Source organism: Bacillus rossius, chromosome 1, assembly GCF_032445375.1.
Source record: "Bacillus rossius redtenbacheri isolate Brsri chromosome 1, Brsri_v3, whole genome shotgun sequence".
In the NCBI taxonomy this organism is placed as follows: domain Eukaryota; kingdom Metazoa; phylum Arthropoda; class Insecta; order Phasmatodea; family Bacillidae; genus Bacillus; species Bacillus rossius.
In genome coordinates this window covers 48,349,582-48,366,688 of record NC_086330.1, presented here as the reverse complement: position 1 = coordinate 48,366,688, position 17,107 = coordinate 48,349,582, and the positions used below count along the sequence as shown (strand labels likewise).

Below are 17,107 nucleotides of genomic sequence, written 5' to 3'. Positions count from 1 at the left end.
GCAATACAAAAATATCGCAATTTTGTTACATTGTTAACGTATATATTATTTTTAATAAAGGCAATAAAAATGACATACTCAATATTTGGAATACAATAAATACCTTAAGCCCTACATAATTGCTGCGATATTCACAATAAATGCTTTTCTTAAATATAGTAGTTAAAAAACATTGTAAATAAATTACGAACATACATATTATGGTGAAGGAAAGTGGACACTATCACACTGAAAAATCTTAGAGGGTAGTTTTCCTCATCTTATTTCTTTCTTTGCATTTTTGGTCTTGTTCGTTAAAATATTTCATGTTCAAATACTTGATACGCATATACGTTCTTGTCCTGACAAAACAGTATATAACTTCTTCTGGATATTTATTTTCAGTAGTTCCGCAAATAATTTTAGTCAGTGATTCAAAAATCCGCTCTTTTTTGCACAAATTGTTGCCATGAACATTATCAAAACACATTTCAGCTATCTTTATTAATTCAAAAAATTCATTAGTGGGACATTTTAAGTTACTCTTTGATTGTACATGTATCCAGCTATCGTCCTCCGAATTGAAATCCGTAGTGCTAAGGTCAGGATATTTATTTCTGAAACGGTGAGCTATATAGCCAGAAACATATTTCAGCCCTTCAAGAGAAATTTCGTCACTTGAAAGGGGCCTGGCATCTAAATCTAAGTCTATTTCTTCCATGTCAGCAAGATCTATTTCATTTAAAGGTGATTTCTCTTGAAATGTCTTTGTAAAATACATTTCCTTGCACAAAAGTAGTTCTGTACTTTCATTCTGATAAGCACTGTCCTGTTCCATTTCATTTGACGAAAAATCACTTACCAAACACATTTTGTCTGTCTTCTCATCCGTGTTTTTCCGTTCAGCAAAAACTGCTGCAGAATGTTTTCACAATATGTAGTTTATAATTCTGTATTTAAAGTCAATGGGTGACAGATGCGTATTTTGATGTCCCATACCTCTAATATACGGAGAGAAAAAAACCACTCTAACACATCTTAGTTCAGTTTAACTGTTAACAAATATTTAGGTTAACAGGTCCTATACATAGGTATTTCCGAGTGTTTTACTGACTGAGTTATACTGGACATTAATTAAATTGATCGCTGTATTTATACTTTTAAACAAAATTTTGGATTTATCATTTTATGTGAACTCAAATGCGTTAAAAAGTGTAACGCAACACTACACACGGGTAGTGATGTCTAGTGCACTGCCCTATGCACATTAGTTAACAAAAAAATAAAATAAAATATTAATTACTGATAAATAATACCTTGATGTCGTGATACAAGTAACACATGCTTATCTGATATTTATCTCAAATAGAATACGAAATAGGAAAACAAAATAATTAACTGATTTTAAGACTGATTTATTACTTACACACGAATAAACAAATACCACGTATCCCTCAATACAGTAATTCCATTTGACCAAAATATCACTCCGATTTTTTTTAAACTATCGTTGCCAGGTACATGGGCACGACTTAGCAAATGTCAATGTTTCACGTAGAGTTAAAAAATGGATTTACGGTTCGAAAAATTCACTAACTCATAAATTAAATCAATTGTCCGATAAAACATAAGACCTATAGACTCAAGACCACTAAGATAGTTGTGCATTGTATGTTCATATGATCATGCCATTAATAATACTGAGAGGCTAATTAATTTAGTAAATATAATATTTAATAGCGCCTGGTTTTAGTTTATCCCAGCAACATCAACAAAGTCATAATATCAATCGGCAATGTTAAAAAGTTGCAGGGCGTCAGTACAGCGTTAGTGATAGAGTAATAACAAAATGGCCACACCAGGACTAATGATATCTTCTGACGTTAATAACTTTAAAATCGCGTATTCCCGTTCGCAACTTAACATACAATCAGCAGTCTGATGATAACCTTTTTATACATATGTACTATTATTACCGCACACGTAACATAACTTATGGTAGGCCCGCGTCAGGAACGTCCTGACGCGGAGCTGCACGCACCAAAACGGCCAAAACCAAGCTTCTTTTTAGTAGCGTAACTTTTACAACAATAGGCTCGAGGCACTTTTTGAAAGTTCCGCCGAAACCTCTGGCTATTTCTGGCTGTGAAAAACGTAATTCCAAAAGCCGCAATTACTTAATAATTACATAGAGAAAAGCCCAAACGTCTGTAACAATGTCAGAAATATAGTTCAAAACCCAAAATAAATTAAACATATAAATTTAAATAATGTAGCACAGAATAATAAAACTGTAAACAAACACTTGAAGTATTAGGGTTTCAGTGTTCTGTGCAATGTAATACATATTACAAAAGGACATTTGTAATAAGTGTGCCCGACATTCTGGCATCGCTAGCTAACATTTCCAATTTTTTTTTATTTTATATAACTGGAATAACCTAGTGTTGATTTGATGTTCTAAATAAATTTTAATAAATATAAAATCTATTTTTTTGGTTAAATTTAGATCTGTCATTCTAGTGTGCATATAGCATACCCTAACTAACCGGAATACACAACTGATGTTCTATGCTGTCAAAACATATTAATCTGGAGGGTAAAAATTTATTCATATGTGTAAACAACCACCACAAAGAATAATCACCGTGTCAATATTCAACTTCAAGTCAAAACATAACCGCTGAAAAGAATTTCGCTGTATGAATTTTTCTGTACAGAGACAATTTCCTTGCTTGAGCGAAGATAGACTCCACTATGAAGCGCGACCTTGACAGACCCTTCGTTTCTTCGGCCTCCTCTCTCGTCCTCCCTCTACACCCCATTCTTCCCCCTCCCCTCCCGCAGGCTGCGGCCAGCCGGCCGGAGCTCCGCCGGACTACCTGGTTCCGACAAGCGCCGCCCCTCAGCGCAACGTCGCGGGGACATTCTTCCCGGCGGCGAGAGTTTTACACGCAGCACTAGAACTGTCACTCCAGAGGGCGTTTTTTGAGTCGGATCGTATCAAAAACAAAAGGATATGAAAATATATACATAACTCAATTATGTTTTCATTATCATTTAAATTTATTCTTTAAATCGCTCCTGAAGTAGTCCAGCAGTGATCAATGGAAATTGTCAATATTAAACTGTAATTTTGACGATGAAATTTTTTTTTCTTACTTTTATAGGTGCAGAAACCTATTCGTACACTCGTTTCTTGAACTATACTTAAGTTTAACATAATTATGTGTTTTCTAAATAATTCTGGCTTGGAATAAAAATAAATGCATTTAAAAAGACATAACTCAGTAAAAATAAGTTTATTAAAAATATCCTAGGTATATTATGTCTTAAAAAGAAGCATCAAAAATAAATATGTACTGTTAAATTAGTTTTGTCGTAATATTTTCCATGCACCAATCGCCTTAAGTCTGGACTTGTATCCGGCAGGGAATCGAACCCGGATTCCCTTGCTAGGAGGCCACAAGAAGTATGTACATCAAATCAAAACTCTAGTAAAAACAAAGGTACATACTAAACTCAACACCTTGCACCAAGCACCAGGGCATCGTGAGCGAATTCCAAAGCCTCAGGTGCCTTGAAGGACCCGATTGGATTTCAAGATGTTTTAAATCTGATAAGATAAAATATTGTAATTAGGCTTGATTTCAGCCCCCACATTATTGTGTTAACTGTATTGGAATTAGAATTTACTGTTTTCCGCTCCACATTGATGGGCCATCTGTAATTAAATTAAATATTTTTTTTTTTGTGATGTTAATGAATGGGTGGTATCTAGTATCAGGTCAACGTAAAGGAATATCAAACGGGATTATAAATTTACCACATTTAAATTCATCATAGTTTATTAAGTATTATTATAGAAAATAAGAAGAAAAAATGACAACTTTGATAACTCAAAATTTTATACAAATTTTCCTAACACGCGACAACCCATTGATACAGATATCTAATTCCAGTAATGTTCAGGGTTAAATTGAATTGCATGAGCCTCTAGCTAATAAATAAGTTATTAGTAAGAAAATAATCCAGCTAAGTTAGGGGAGGAAAGTTAAAACTCCGTTATTCTTGGACCTCTGATCTCGTCCTCAGCTTTCCAGGATATATGAACAGTCTTGCTGTGAAAGAAAGTCTAAACTACGATCCAGTAGAAATACTAATGACAGCTACTGTTGACGCCATTCCAAGTGTGCTGAAAAATCTTTAGATTGGGCAGGTCTCACCAGCGCAGACAGGAACTGCAGCATGAAGATGATCGGAAGTCTCGCAACACACACAATGGCGGATATTCGCCTGACGCAGTAGTAAATGTAATTGCGAAATGCGACTCCCTATAGTCTGTGTGACGAAGAATCAGACTTCCTTCACTTAAGACTTGCAAAAATAGCCACGTATCTTCTTGTCCTCTGCGCGCAAGTCCCGAACCCAGGAACTGTCACACTCACAGAGCACGTCCATTTGCTCCGCAGTCCAAAACTTAAGTCCCTCGTTCCTCCCGAAATGGCCGACCAGCGAGCATCTAAGCTAGGAACAATAATTAAACAACTTCTTTTCTTACCTGGCGAGAATTCAATACTCGAAGACCATAGCTAACAGTGCCTACATGCGAAGTCAGTAATAAAAGGAACAATACATCTCAAATAAATGTTCAACAAAGAAGAATAACATCCCAAATATCAATGTCAACTGATGAACTATGGAATATCTCTGGGTCGTCGCACCATGTACAACTCAGCATTTACATACATTACATAAAAATGTATAGTTACTCTTACTTAGATAACAAAATATACATAAAGCTAAGATACAACAATACAATCTAGAGGCAAGATTTTGTGGTGTTATTTTAAGACAAATTTCGGTGTAAAGAAATAAAGATTTCGGTGTTACACGAAACCCCTTATTTAGGTTACCGTTATTTACGTTTTCCCGTTATTTGCACTATATTCTTCAGGTTCCGTTTGGTTCCCATTTAGTCCAATACAATACCTTCACGCAAATTACGTCTCAAAAATCGAATCCATCCCGCTATTTACGTCACGTAACAAACATAAACAACTTGGTGCAATCGCCATAGATGATGAAACTGTAAAAGAATTGTCCGAGAATAAACATGTGAAACGCGTCAAAGATTTTGTTCGTATCGAAAACCACAACACACTACATAATGGCGATGAAGTTGTGCGGGCTCTATTTGCGCTGCGAGCGCTGTCGATTTTCTGGACGATATTTTAATCACATACACAACTGCATGTTTACATTCTGTGAACATTATGGTAAAGGAAAGTCAACATCCGGTAACGGTAAATAGAATGCTAGAATAACGTGGTAGAAAATATTGTGTAAAAAAGTTTCCTTTTATTTTGAATTTTTTTTATCAGTGAAGTCTGTCGTTTATGGTTAAGTAATGGAGAAAAGGCAGCGTCATACGTTTTCAGTGGCGGAAAAATTAAAAATAATTGCAAAATCAGACGAGTTTGTGGGAACACGAGTTGATTTGGCAAAAGAACTTTCAATTCCCATCAGCACACTCAATACGATTTTGAAGAATCGTAATAGCATTGCAGAAAATGCAGCAAAATGCGGGCCAAGTGCAAAAAAACGAAAATACTGTAAAGATTCAAAATTTAAAGAAGTTGAAGATATTCTTGTGGAGTGGTTTGTGGGTGCACGTTCTGTGAATCTGCCAATCAGCGGGTCCATTTTGCGAGAAAAAGCTCGTGTGATTGCATCCCGGCTTGGCATTGAAGATTTTACAGCTTCCAATGGATGGCTAGACAGGTTCAAACAACGCCATAATGTTGTTTACAAAGTTGTATGCGGTGAAAGCAAGAGTGTGAATGAAGAGACAGTGGAACACTGGAAGGAAACTCAGCTTAAGGAGAAGATTGCCAGCTATTCTCTGAAAAATATATTTAATGCTGATAAAACTGGATTGTTTTATAATATTCTGCCTGACAAAACCTTCACTTTTAAAGGGGAGAAGTGCCATGGAGGAAAGTTAAGTAAGCAACGAATCACTGTACTTTTGTGTACAAATGCTGATGGAAGTGAAAAGTTGCCTCTCTATGTTATTGGCAAGGTTATGAAACCCAGGTGTTTCAAAAACGTATGCACCCTTCCTACCAAGTACAGAGCGAACAAAAAGTCATGGATGACGAGTGCACTGTTCCAGAGCCAACTTCATGCACTTGATGCCAAAATGGGTGTACAAAACAGGAAAATTGTTTTGTTTATTGACCAGTGCCCTGCACACATGGGCAACATACAGCTTCGTAATACAGAAGTTGTTTTTTTCCCTGCGAACTGCACGAGTGAACTACAGCCACTGGACCTAGGTATTATACAGTCATTCAAGTTCCTGTACCGAAAATACCTGGTCACAAGAGCGGTGACCATGCTTGACAGCGGTAAGGATCCCTCGAAAATGAGGATTGATGTATTGACAGCCTTACACTTCACAGCTAGAGCATGGAAAGAGGTCACAGTTACAACGATTCAAAATTGTTTTGCGAAGGCAGGCTTTTTTTTTCCAGAGGCAGGTTGTAGTGCCAGTGAAGATGATGGTGTCACCATCATAGAGGATGTGCCTGAGTATTGCCAACTGTCTCAAAAGGAGTCTTTTAAGAACTATGTGGCAATTGACCAGCAGGTAGTTACCTCACAAGTCCAGTGTGTGGAGGACATTATTATCAATAGTGGCATCACCAACTCGCAAGAAGATGATGATGATGATGATGATGATGAAGAAGAAGAAGAGGGGCAAGAAGAACCAGTTCTTACTACAAGAGACGTGCTCGCAGCTCTTCAAACATTGCGCAGCTATATATCAAGTTCTGAAGGCAGTGCTAGCTCATTTGATAACTTTTATAATTTGGAGAGGCAAATAATCTCCTTGAACAGCCAAAAAAGCAAGCAGAAAAAAATTTCAGATTTTTTTGTTAGGAAGTAATCAGAAAAACTTTTTGGCTTTCATTATTTTTTTATTTTTGTCAAATGTGGTAAATTAAATGATTAAATACTAGAGTAAAATTTGTTGTTAGTGTGTTTGTACCTACATTATAGTATGTGCTATTAAACAAAAGGAAAAAAATACTGAATAAGGTAAGCTGTACTCCTTTTCATACTTTTCCCTTTATTTACACTTTCCCGCTTTTTACACTTTTTTAATTTGCCCCCATTAAAAGTGCAAATAAGGGGTTTTGCTGTATATGGTTTTATTTTTTTGCTCAAAATACCCACGGCAAAATTTTCTTGCTTTTCTGTACGACAAGCAAATTTATTAAACAAATATTAATAAACACTAAAACCTCATGATCTAATTACAATTAAGTTCATTTGCAAATTCATAGATAATTAAGTTCATTTGCAAATTCATAAATTCAAACTTTTAAATAACTACTAAAAATTTCACGACTTAATTAGAATCACATATACTACAAAATTACACAATTAAGTACTTCCAAAGTTACTATTAAGACGGTTTTATTGAAATGCTACCATAGTTAAATTTTCCGCATTTTCTGGAGTGAGACGTTGTCTTCTGTCACTAACTACCAGTGAGTACCTGGAAAATGAACGTTCTGCATCAACATTTGATGTTGGGAACCAGATTGCCATTAAACTGGCTTGAGCAAATTCACTTAGTCCCCTTTAAGGGAGCAAAGTTCCTTTGAAACATCAATTTGGCTTGTTTCTGGCAATGAAAGTTCATCCTCAATTATTTTTTTGAAAGCAACATAGCCATGTATGAATGTATCACTGGGAAGATGGGAAACAGAAGGCAAGTTATGCAGAGACTTCTGTAGGTTTGCATCTTCTATGCTAACCCTACTCACATTTCATGGGTTGAACAGCAAATTAATGGCATTAAAGACTCTTAGACAAGGATGTCGTTTAACAGATGAGTTTTGCCTCAAACGCTTATGTTTCTCACTCGCGACATGTTTCACAAGCGTATCGCGTCTCTCGTAATCTAGCCTGCAGTTACAGAATTTGAACATTAAAATTTTATCACTGAAATAAAATCCTTCGCTGGAAAATTCTTTCGATCGGTCACTGGCAGAAACCTTCATTTTAGGCACTATCAAAATTTTTTAATCACATAGGAAGAATTTAACCTCTTAATACAAAAAAACTTGCCGTGCTGGAAAGATCAAAACAATGGAGAATAGATGCAAATACAAACGCATACGTGAAAATTAATACCGACATAAACATGTACTACTTATTATTTACAATCGTTACGTTAAGCAGGGTTAATTTTATTTTCGTACCCTACGTACTTTATTTTAAATAAACAGTAAAAGCAATGCGCTTTAGTGTGTAATATTTTAATGATTAAAAACGTAATCTTAGAAAAACATATTTTGGACGTTTGTTATTTTTGTATTTACAGAAAGTGAACGGCGGCCATTGTATCGTAGTTATCAACATCTTAAATTATTATGGTACACAAGATTACCGTTTAAAGAAAATATTACGTTAATTCCGAGACTTCATTTAAAATCTATAATGAATCACCGTCACATATAATATATATGGCTGCTAGTTACTGTCAGAAATATTTGATTGTGCTGAAGATAGTGAATTGTCCTTACAGAATGGAAAAAAAGTAAATAATCAGGATAGACAAAATTTCGTGACATATCGCGGATTTCGCACAATTTCGTTTTATTTCGTGTTTTCAAGCGGTTTTCGGTGTTATTTTGTTTTATCGCGCATTACCATATAATCGTGCCTCTAGTAATTATAAACATGTGAACATGTCCAAATGTTTACAATTTATAAAAATTATAAATGATAAGATTTAAAATTACAAGTATATTGTTAATATAATTAATAGGAAACCTAACAAGTAATGTGTATGCACAGATCATGTTTACAGTTATGCCACATTAACATTCTATCTTTAGTTTTTTTTTTATAATTTTGGGGTTTGAAAAGTTGTAAATTAAATAATTGGGAGAGGGCCTGACAAAATTATTTGCCTTCTCCTATGCTGTTCCCCCCTTCATGATTTTGAAGAAGCAGTTGTATTAAAGTTGATGTTGAAGTTCGTAAGAGGTTTAGACGTTCTTTGTGGACCAGGGAGGTTCAGTTTGAAGCTAATGAGGCTAGTGTCCAAAAGAGTTGTATTATGCATTCATTAAATTAAGAAGATATTATTGGGTGTTGACATATTTGGAAAAAGTTAATGTATTTGTTTCCTAAGAACTAAAATTGCATATAAGAGTTGATGTTTGAGTTTTTGCGAAGCCCATGACCAGTTGTATACTGAAAGTGTAATACGAAAGTATGTTTTGGATTGTTTTACCGAGTTGCCAGGAGTAGACGTTTTAAAGTTACATATGCAAAGTTTGTCTGAGTGTGATAGTGTGAGCTTTTAAATTCTTATAGCTTTTTTTATTTATGTAAAGTTTTTTTTACCCTAACTTCTCAATTAAATGTCAAGTCTTTAACTAAGAAGTAGGAGGGGTAATGCAGCAACCCAGGTTACCGCCTTTCCCACTTTGTGAGTTTACTAAAGACTTATTTTTATTAATACTTTTTTGGGTTTTCTATCATAAAAACAAAAGCTATTTATCTTTTGAGAAGTATTTATACATTTGCAACATATTTGATGAACACAGTTTACATTTATTAATTGATTTTTTATTTTAAATAATTCTGATGGTTTATTTACTTTATAATGAAAAATTACCCTCAAGTTATTAAGTTTTTATGTGCTTTCATTTTTTTTTTTTTTTGTATTTTTCTTGGTATGAAAGCAAGATGATGCAACAACTCGTGACAAGGAAGCCTTAATGGCTGCGAAAGCTTACAATCTTTATTACAAAATTTCCTCATTTGATCAAAAAAATAATAAAACATTTATCATAAAGGTCAATGGGATTTTAGCAGTTACATGAATAAGATCTTAGACTGAGTTAAAACTTTTATTTTCATTTGAAAAAATTAATGTGTGCTTTGAAATTATCATAAAATATTTGAAGATATCAATAAATTGGAGCTGGGAAAACATTTATATTTACACTTAACAAACAAAGATTTAGAAATATGTTCATCATATAACACTGGTGCTTGGAAGCATGATAATGGTCTGTACAGAGCAACAGTTACTGCTCTGCACACACACTAAATGAACAGCTACTACATGGGCAAGGAACTTACCGCCCTCTGACACGGAGAAGAAACTCGCTCCTTCCTCTTCCTGGGCCGCACATGGTCCATCAGGCAGTGGATGGTTTTGCCCCCCACTTCCAAACCTCCACTGCAGAACTTGGAGATATCAGACGAGCACTGAGACACTATTTCTGGAGACAATCGATAGTCTTCCATCAAAATCTTTCTGTGCTCCACCATTTCCACTTGACAATCTTGCGACACTTTAGAACCTGGAATACATTAACACAATGCATTGCAAAACCAAATGTCAAAATTATTCCTGAAGCATTTTACATACTTAAAATTTTAAAGATAGCCTACTAATAAAGTTAGAAAATATGAAAAAAAAAAAACTTGATATGCATAAACTTGTTCTATGAAAAATAAGTACAAAATGAAACTAAAACTGTGCATTAAAAGTACCAAGATTCTTTTCTCTTATCCAAGCTTTCAAATCATTAAATCATAAATTTAAGGCATTAAAAACATTTGCATTTACAATGTGGTGGGTTCAGTGTGAGGCAAAGAGATGACTTAATGTCAATATGGTCCAAGTATGATTGTACCTAAGATGCAGTCTGGTTTATGCTATACACCAGCTACTAAGGACTGCATTAGTAATGACAGCCAAAACTACATTATAGCAGTAGTGAAAACATTCGTTGAAGGGGAGAGAAAACATTTTCTTGTGAAATCCGTTCCTAAGTATATTTTTAATTTGTCTTTAAAGAAGTATAAGTCCAGTTTATTTAATATTATATATATATATACACATATATATATATTTAAAAAAAAAAACTTTTTTCCCCTTTCTTAAAACCTGTCTTAGTATTAGTATCTGCAAAAACTGAGTCAAAATAGAATACAATCATGATAAAACATTGTTTAGAAAAAAGTTGTTTGTTTTTTTAATGAAAAAGACTATTTTTATAAGTAGTAATATAACTTTGAACATTAATATTGTACATGATGATTACCAATAATTAACATAGTCAAGAATATTATAAACTTAACCACGATAACATATTTCTTCTCCGACATATCCAGAAATCTAAAATCAATAAGAGCTCTAGTGCCTTTTTAAGTCCTAAAACCATTATATCAACCAAATACTGTAGAGGGAGAATACAGGACAGCTCGCTCGTTTTCGCGAGAAACCGACGGTGCTGCGCTCTCGCGGCTCGGCGTGATGACAACCCCTAGCTGCCGCGACCACGGCCGCGCCATACGAAAACCTTTGAAACTAAACTCGCTGAAGTATAAAGAGTAACCGTCAGAATTGAAAGGAATTATTATTAAATATTTTTTTTTAATTCTATTGCCTTATAGAACGTAATAATTTTCCCTAAGTCAAAATATTTCTCTTAGAAAAACATACTATCGTGAGTATTATTTCTTGCAGGAATGTCAAATTAAAAATGATTAGATTGATTGAGTAACCCACTGAAATCGAAATGTGTGACGAATGCTTAAAAATTTTGTTAACAAATATTTTAATGTCATAATCAATTGTTTTATAAAAGGTGTAAACGATGAATGTGGGAGAACCCGGAGTAAAGAAAACAAAAAAGCAAAAAAAGGCATGTACATGTAAATTGTATGGAATATCTAGCATAGCAATGGTTATAAGGTATGATCGGGGAAAATAAACTTCTTGCTACCTATTTAGGTACAGCTGGATAAAATTTTATAAGCATATTCGTCTCTTGTATATTATTTGCCTTTTTCATTTACAATGGAAGTGAATCTTGTAAAACTTGTTCTAGCTCTGGTACCATTGTAATAATGCATTTATTTAAATATTATTATTTTAAAGTAACGAGGTATTAATACATATTTAATATTTATGGTAGCTTAAGATGGTGCAATTGTAAGTTCTAATTTAAGGATATATTGTTTATTTACTGTGTCAAACGCTATGTAGGTACTTCTACATATTTATGTCATACTGAAATTATGTATTTTTTCATCTCCCTTTAATTTTCAATATTATTTAAATGTTTATGTTATTTAATTTCATAATATCGTGCTCTAATATCTTTTAATTGTACATATAATTATTATATACGTATTATACACTATATAAACAACTGTACTCATTACATTGCACATATTCATAAAAATTTTTTTAACCAATAGGCTGTTGAACGATAGCAAATCAATAGTATTTAGTGGCTAAAAAATTTGGAAAATTTAATTAATTCATTAGATAATTGCCTAAATGAACGATGATTAGCAAGAGAATGCTTTGAAAATTTTTACTTCAATTTTTCTTGAAAATATGCTGTTCATTGTTAACTATTTTTTACATCGAAAGCAACTAACTTTTCAGCAAATAAATTTACATCTGCATGGCCGCAAAGAATACGAGGGTCAACAAAATTTTTTTCAAAAGAATCTGTTAATTAGTCTAGGTGCAATGACGAGTTGAATTTAATACATTTTAGGCTTGGAATGCATGGCCGTGGGTGCTGTTATCACGCCGAGCCGCTAGGTAGCAGCGCTGACGCTCTTCGCCCGCGCGGCTGTGCTATTAGTATAGAGCTGTCCTGTATTCTCCCTCTACAGTATTTGTATCAACCAGCCATAATTGAAAATCATGCCGTCTGCTGATACTGGGATCACCTGTCTTCTCAAGCTCTAGTAAAACTGAATCTCACACAGGGGCAGAGAAAATATGGTCGCATGACCTCGTTCCCAGTTACTGCCAGTAGCTCCAGTAAATAACAGAACAGTTGACAGCACATTTTTTTTAAGGTTATATTATTATATAGTAAATTTCAGAATATGCATGAATTGGCTTCAAACGTGTTTAGCACTTGTGTATGGCATGCACTCGAAGAGCACACGGAAACAACAGCAGATAACGCACATGACTGGCATGCCTGTTTTACAAGTAGTTTCTCCCACATCTTACTGATCCAAGCTAGCCCAGATCCACAACCCCACTTCCAGAACCACGATTTTCACCACTGAAACCAAAAATCACACAATTTATCTTTAGAACAATGTGGAAAACAAGTAACATTACCATTCCGTATGACACCTTCAAGGCAGAGTAAAATTTGAGCAAGCCTGATTTCCTTATCGTCGGAGACTAATCGCCGGCAGTGGTTCAGTCGTATGTCTTCCTTGCAAGACCTGGCAAGCCCCTTGCTCACTTTGTAGTCACGAGCAATCAGTTTCTGGCGACGCAGCAGTTGTTCATGGCACTGTAACAAGCGACTGTGTGAGAGATGAGCAGCGCTGACATCTCCAATCACCTCCTGCTGTGAGTACCGTTCGTTTTATTATGAGATCAATTTTGTTTTTAAAACACAAGCATTATGTCTCTTTTTATATATAAAATCTATTTATCTGTTTATACGTAAATATAGTGTATTATTAAAGAAATATAAAACTAAAATGTTACTTAATACTACATATTTCACAAAAAAAAATTTTAATTTCCAAAGTTATACACAATCAATTTATGGAGTAAAATAAGTAGTAACTGGCATGTTTGTTGCATAATTCCCATACTTAAAACAGTAATATTAAATGAGTAAGCATTTTTTGCATGAAAAACTCTACCAATATTAGTTAATTAAAAGTGAGGCAAGATCAAACAAAGTAATAATTTTTTTTAAGTGCATTTGATTCTAACATTTTATAACCTCATGCTAAATAAAGGACATTCATAGAATTAGTTATGTATATTAAATATATATTTTTTTTATTTCACTGAATTTTTGTTTAAAAATATTTTTCTAGTTGCATTTTGGTGTTGAACAGTGTACTGACATGTTCCGTATTATTTGGTTGTATCACAATTCAACATAATACATTGTCTGTACCCATCATTTGTTCATGAAATTTTTTTTGGGTTTCTTCTTTAAAAACTTTGAAAACTAGAATTGTTTTAAAATTATTCAACTATTGTACTCGCTTTAAAAAAAACACATAGGTATGAAATGACAATGAGGGCATGTTCTGAAAAGTAGCACAAAGCTTTTATGAATACATTATAAATAATATTTAGGTTTGATATGCATTTATGTCAATCTAGTATATTTACAATTTAAATGCTAACTCTCGAATTTTATAACTATCTTTTTTAGCATTGCACTGGGCCATCTGCTGTTTTTTTGTTTCTTGGCCATAAGGTAACTTATGGAAGAATTTTTCTTAGAATTTTTCATGGCAAAATATACATCTAATTTTCTAAAACACAGCCATTACACATTGGACCTTTGAAATAAAAGAACTAAAAGGAACAGTTAGCTTCTCTAGTTAAGTCTGAATGAAAACATGTAACTAGAATGACTTCTCTCACATCACTACAAAAAACATGGCAGTGTTTATTTTTTCCTACGCAAAAATATATATGTAAATGAAAAGGGTAAAACGTAGTTATAACCCATGATCAGTTAAATTCAAAAATATTTATTGTAAAAAAAAAAATGACACAAATAGAAATACAGCAAAATCTCCAAAAAAGTGAACCTTTGAACATATTTATAAGAAAAACCTCACACTCAAAATATTTTTTTAACACCAAGAATTTTTAACTCTCTGTTACAAATTTTTCCTTCTTTCTTTGATGAAAAATGTTTTATACAAAAGAATAGAAGTATCAATTATTATTTTCCCTCTTTTAAATAGTCTTAATTAATTATTAATTTTGTTATATAGTTATATAAGAATAATAGTAAAATGTAAGGACACTTAAGGGCTCTGGGTAATAAAAATGAAATGAAGTAATTTTTGAAGGAAACTAAGGCTGCATGCCAGTATCCCTCGGTCGTGACGGCCGCTCACCTCCGCGCTCAGGGTGCGGTCGAGCCGGTGCTGCATGAGGCAGCGGTACACGTCCTCGCTGCCGGGGGGGATGTCGGGGCAGAGGCGCAGGCGGTCCGGCTGGCAGGCGAGGTACAGCTGGCGGTCCAGCTTGATGTCGTCCGCCTGCACCTCGGACAGGTGGAGCACCTGCTTCTGGCACCGGGGCTCCAGGTCGTCCACGCGCTGCTGCAGGCAGGCCAGCGTCCTGCCCTGGGACACCGGCTGTCGACACACGGCATCACTTTACTCATCATTTACACTTTCACACAAACATACATTAAATTTTATCCTTTTTTATGCAAACTGAACCAAATAAAACATACATTTTGGGCTTTCTTTACCTCCCGATGGCTCACTTTAACATTTGAGAGTTTGGTAGAACCCATGCTACCAACTGTAGGAACAAAAAAATTGTTACTTAAATAGTACCTACCAGTCTGCAGAAAATAAATAATTCTTACAGAAACACAAATAAATTTTATCCGTTTTTTATGCAAACTGAACCAAATAAAACATACATTTTGGGCTTTCTTTACCTCCTGATGGCTCACTTTAACATTTTGAAAGTTTGGTAGAACCCACGCTACCAACTGTAGGAACAAAAAAATTGTTACTTAAATAGTTACCTACCAGTCTGCAGAAAATAAATAATTCCATCATGTAAATCGACCTACCTTAAATGAGGTAAATCTAAGTTCGTAATGGGAAATAGGGAAAAATTTTTCCAGAAAGCTACAGTGGTTATATTTATTTATCCAGAAAATTGTCTGAATAGAAATTTTTCCAACTCACGTCTCCACATGGTCGATATAAACGGCAGATGTGAGGGCACGAGGCGGTAACACATTGAGTATCACCCTAACATAGACTAAATATTGGGTATGGGCCAAACAAATCATCAAAAGAAATAAAATCTCTCATAATTTTATATTGACGACAAATCGAAATGTTCCAAGAAAAACATTTGAAAAGTTGAAGAGGCCTAAATTACTTTATTTTACATAACCAGTATAAAAGTGTTTGTGCTTTCCACCAACTACAGTGTTGTTTAACACTTCAGGAAATATTTGTGAGTAAAAATGTATTTTTATATGATGTACATATAAATATGCTTTTGTGTTTTAAGAATACATTTTTTTATAGTTCAATTTTTTTTTCTTTCTTCAAAACTTATGTTTGAGTGTATTTGTTCACTTATTATTTTATTCCTGACTCTTGAGATCTAAATTTGGATATGAGCCACTATTTTAAAAATCAAATTCAAGATTTGAATTTTAGAAAATGAATTTGACTCATAACTGCTAAATATGGATAAAAACCATGTGCCCACACTGGGGAATTGAAAACTTTTGAGGCCATCGTTGAAAAACTTACTTACCAATAGAACTTTTGGGATCAAGTGCCATGGTGGATGAAGCTGGTGCATTGATGAGGTCATGAAATATAATTTCAGTTTGTATGTGCACGTTTCAGTGCAGCAAGTGGTCGACATTACTTTACTAGTGGATTTGAATATGTTCTGCTTCAATTACCTACTTGACAAATAATGGTTTAAACTAAAACGTGTGTGTCTGAGTGGCATTTGTAGGCGAACAAACATGTTCTTGTTACATCAGATAATTTTGACAGTTCTTGGTCTCACATGCCATGTTGATTTTTAGTTTTTATATCATTAATTTTATTTAAGGGCCATTTCTAATTTTTTAACTCAAAAAATCCTTTTCATTTGTTTCTCTGCCAAAAATATTTCAATACATATTATAATTATTATCACTCGCAAAACTTTTTAACCAGAAATATTACATCAAATGAATATCTGTTGAAAATATTTGGGCAGAATTGCAAGGAAAGAGCCCTTAAATTAAAAAAAATTATGAAAAAAATGGAAAACAAAAATCAATATGGCATGTGAGACCGTGACTTAAGAATCAGTATATCATCATGTTGTGGGGGGGATGTAAATAAGTGAATAGTTAATAAATCTGGCAGTAGTACAGATAAAAATTTTCTGAATCATCAATAAACTTCAAGAAGTCATCTCCAATGACTGAAGCTAAAAGTCAACAGAGTTGGTTTACCATAAAAATAAAAGTAAGCTATTACATACCGTAGTTAGGCAAATATGCTCAACTTGATA

General features: G+C 34.0%; 1 protein-coding gene across 1 annotated transcript in view; it reads right to left on the bottom strand.

Annotated features, from left to right (window-relative positions):
- The window catches only part of LOC134535571 (Golgi apparatus protein 1), a 62,925-nt gene that overhangs the window by 33,136 nt on the left and 12,682 nt on the right, over positions 1-17,107 (bottom strand). Inside the window, exons 3-5 of the mRNA XM_063374765.1 lie at positions 14,950-15,192; positions 13,181-13,361; positions 10,156-10,379 (exon numbers count right to left, since the gene is read on the bottom strand). Of these exons, the coding sequence (XP_063230835.1) occupies positions 10,156-10,379; positions 13,181-13,361; positions 14,950-15,192 (648 nt within the window). The remainder of the gene's footprint in view (positions 1-10,155; positions 10,380-13,180; positions 13,362-14,949; positions 15,193-17,107) is intronic.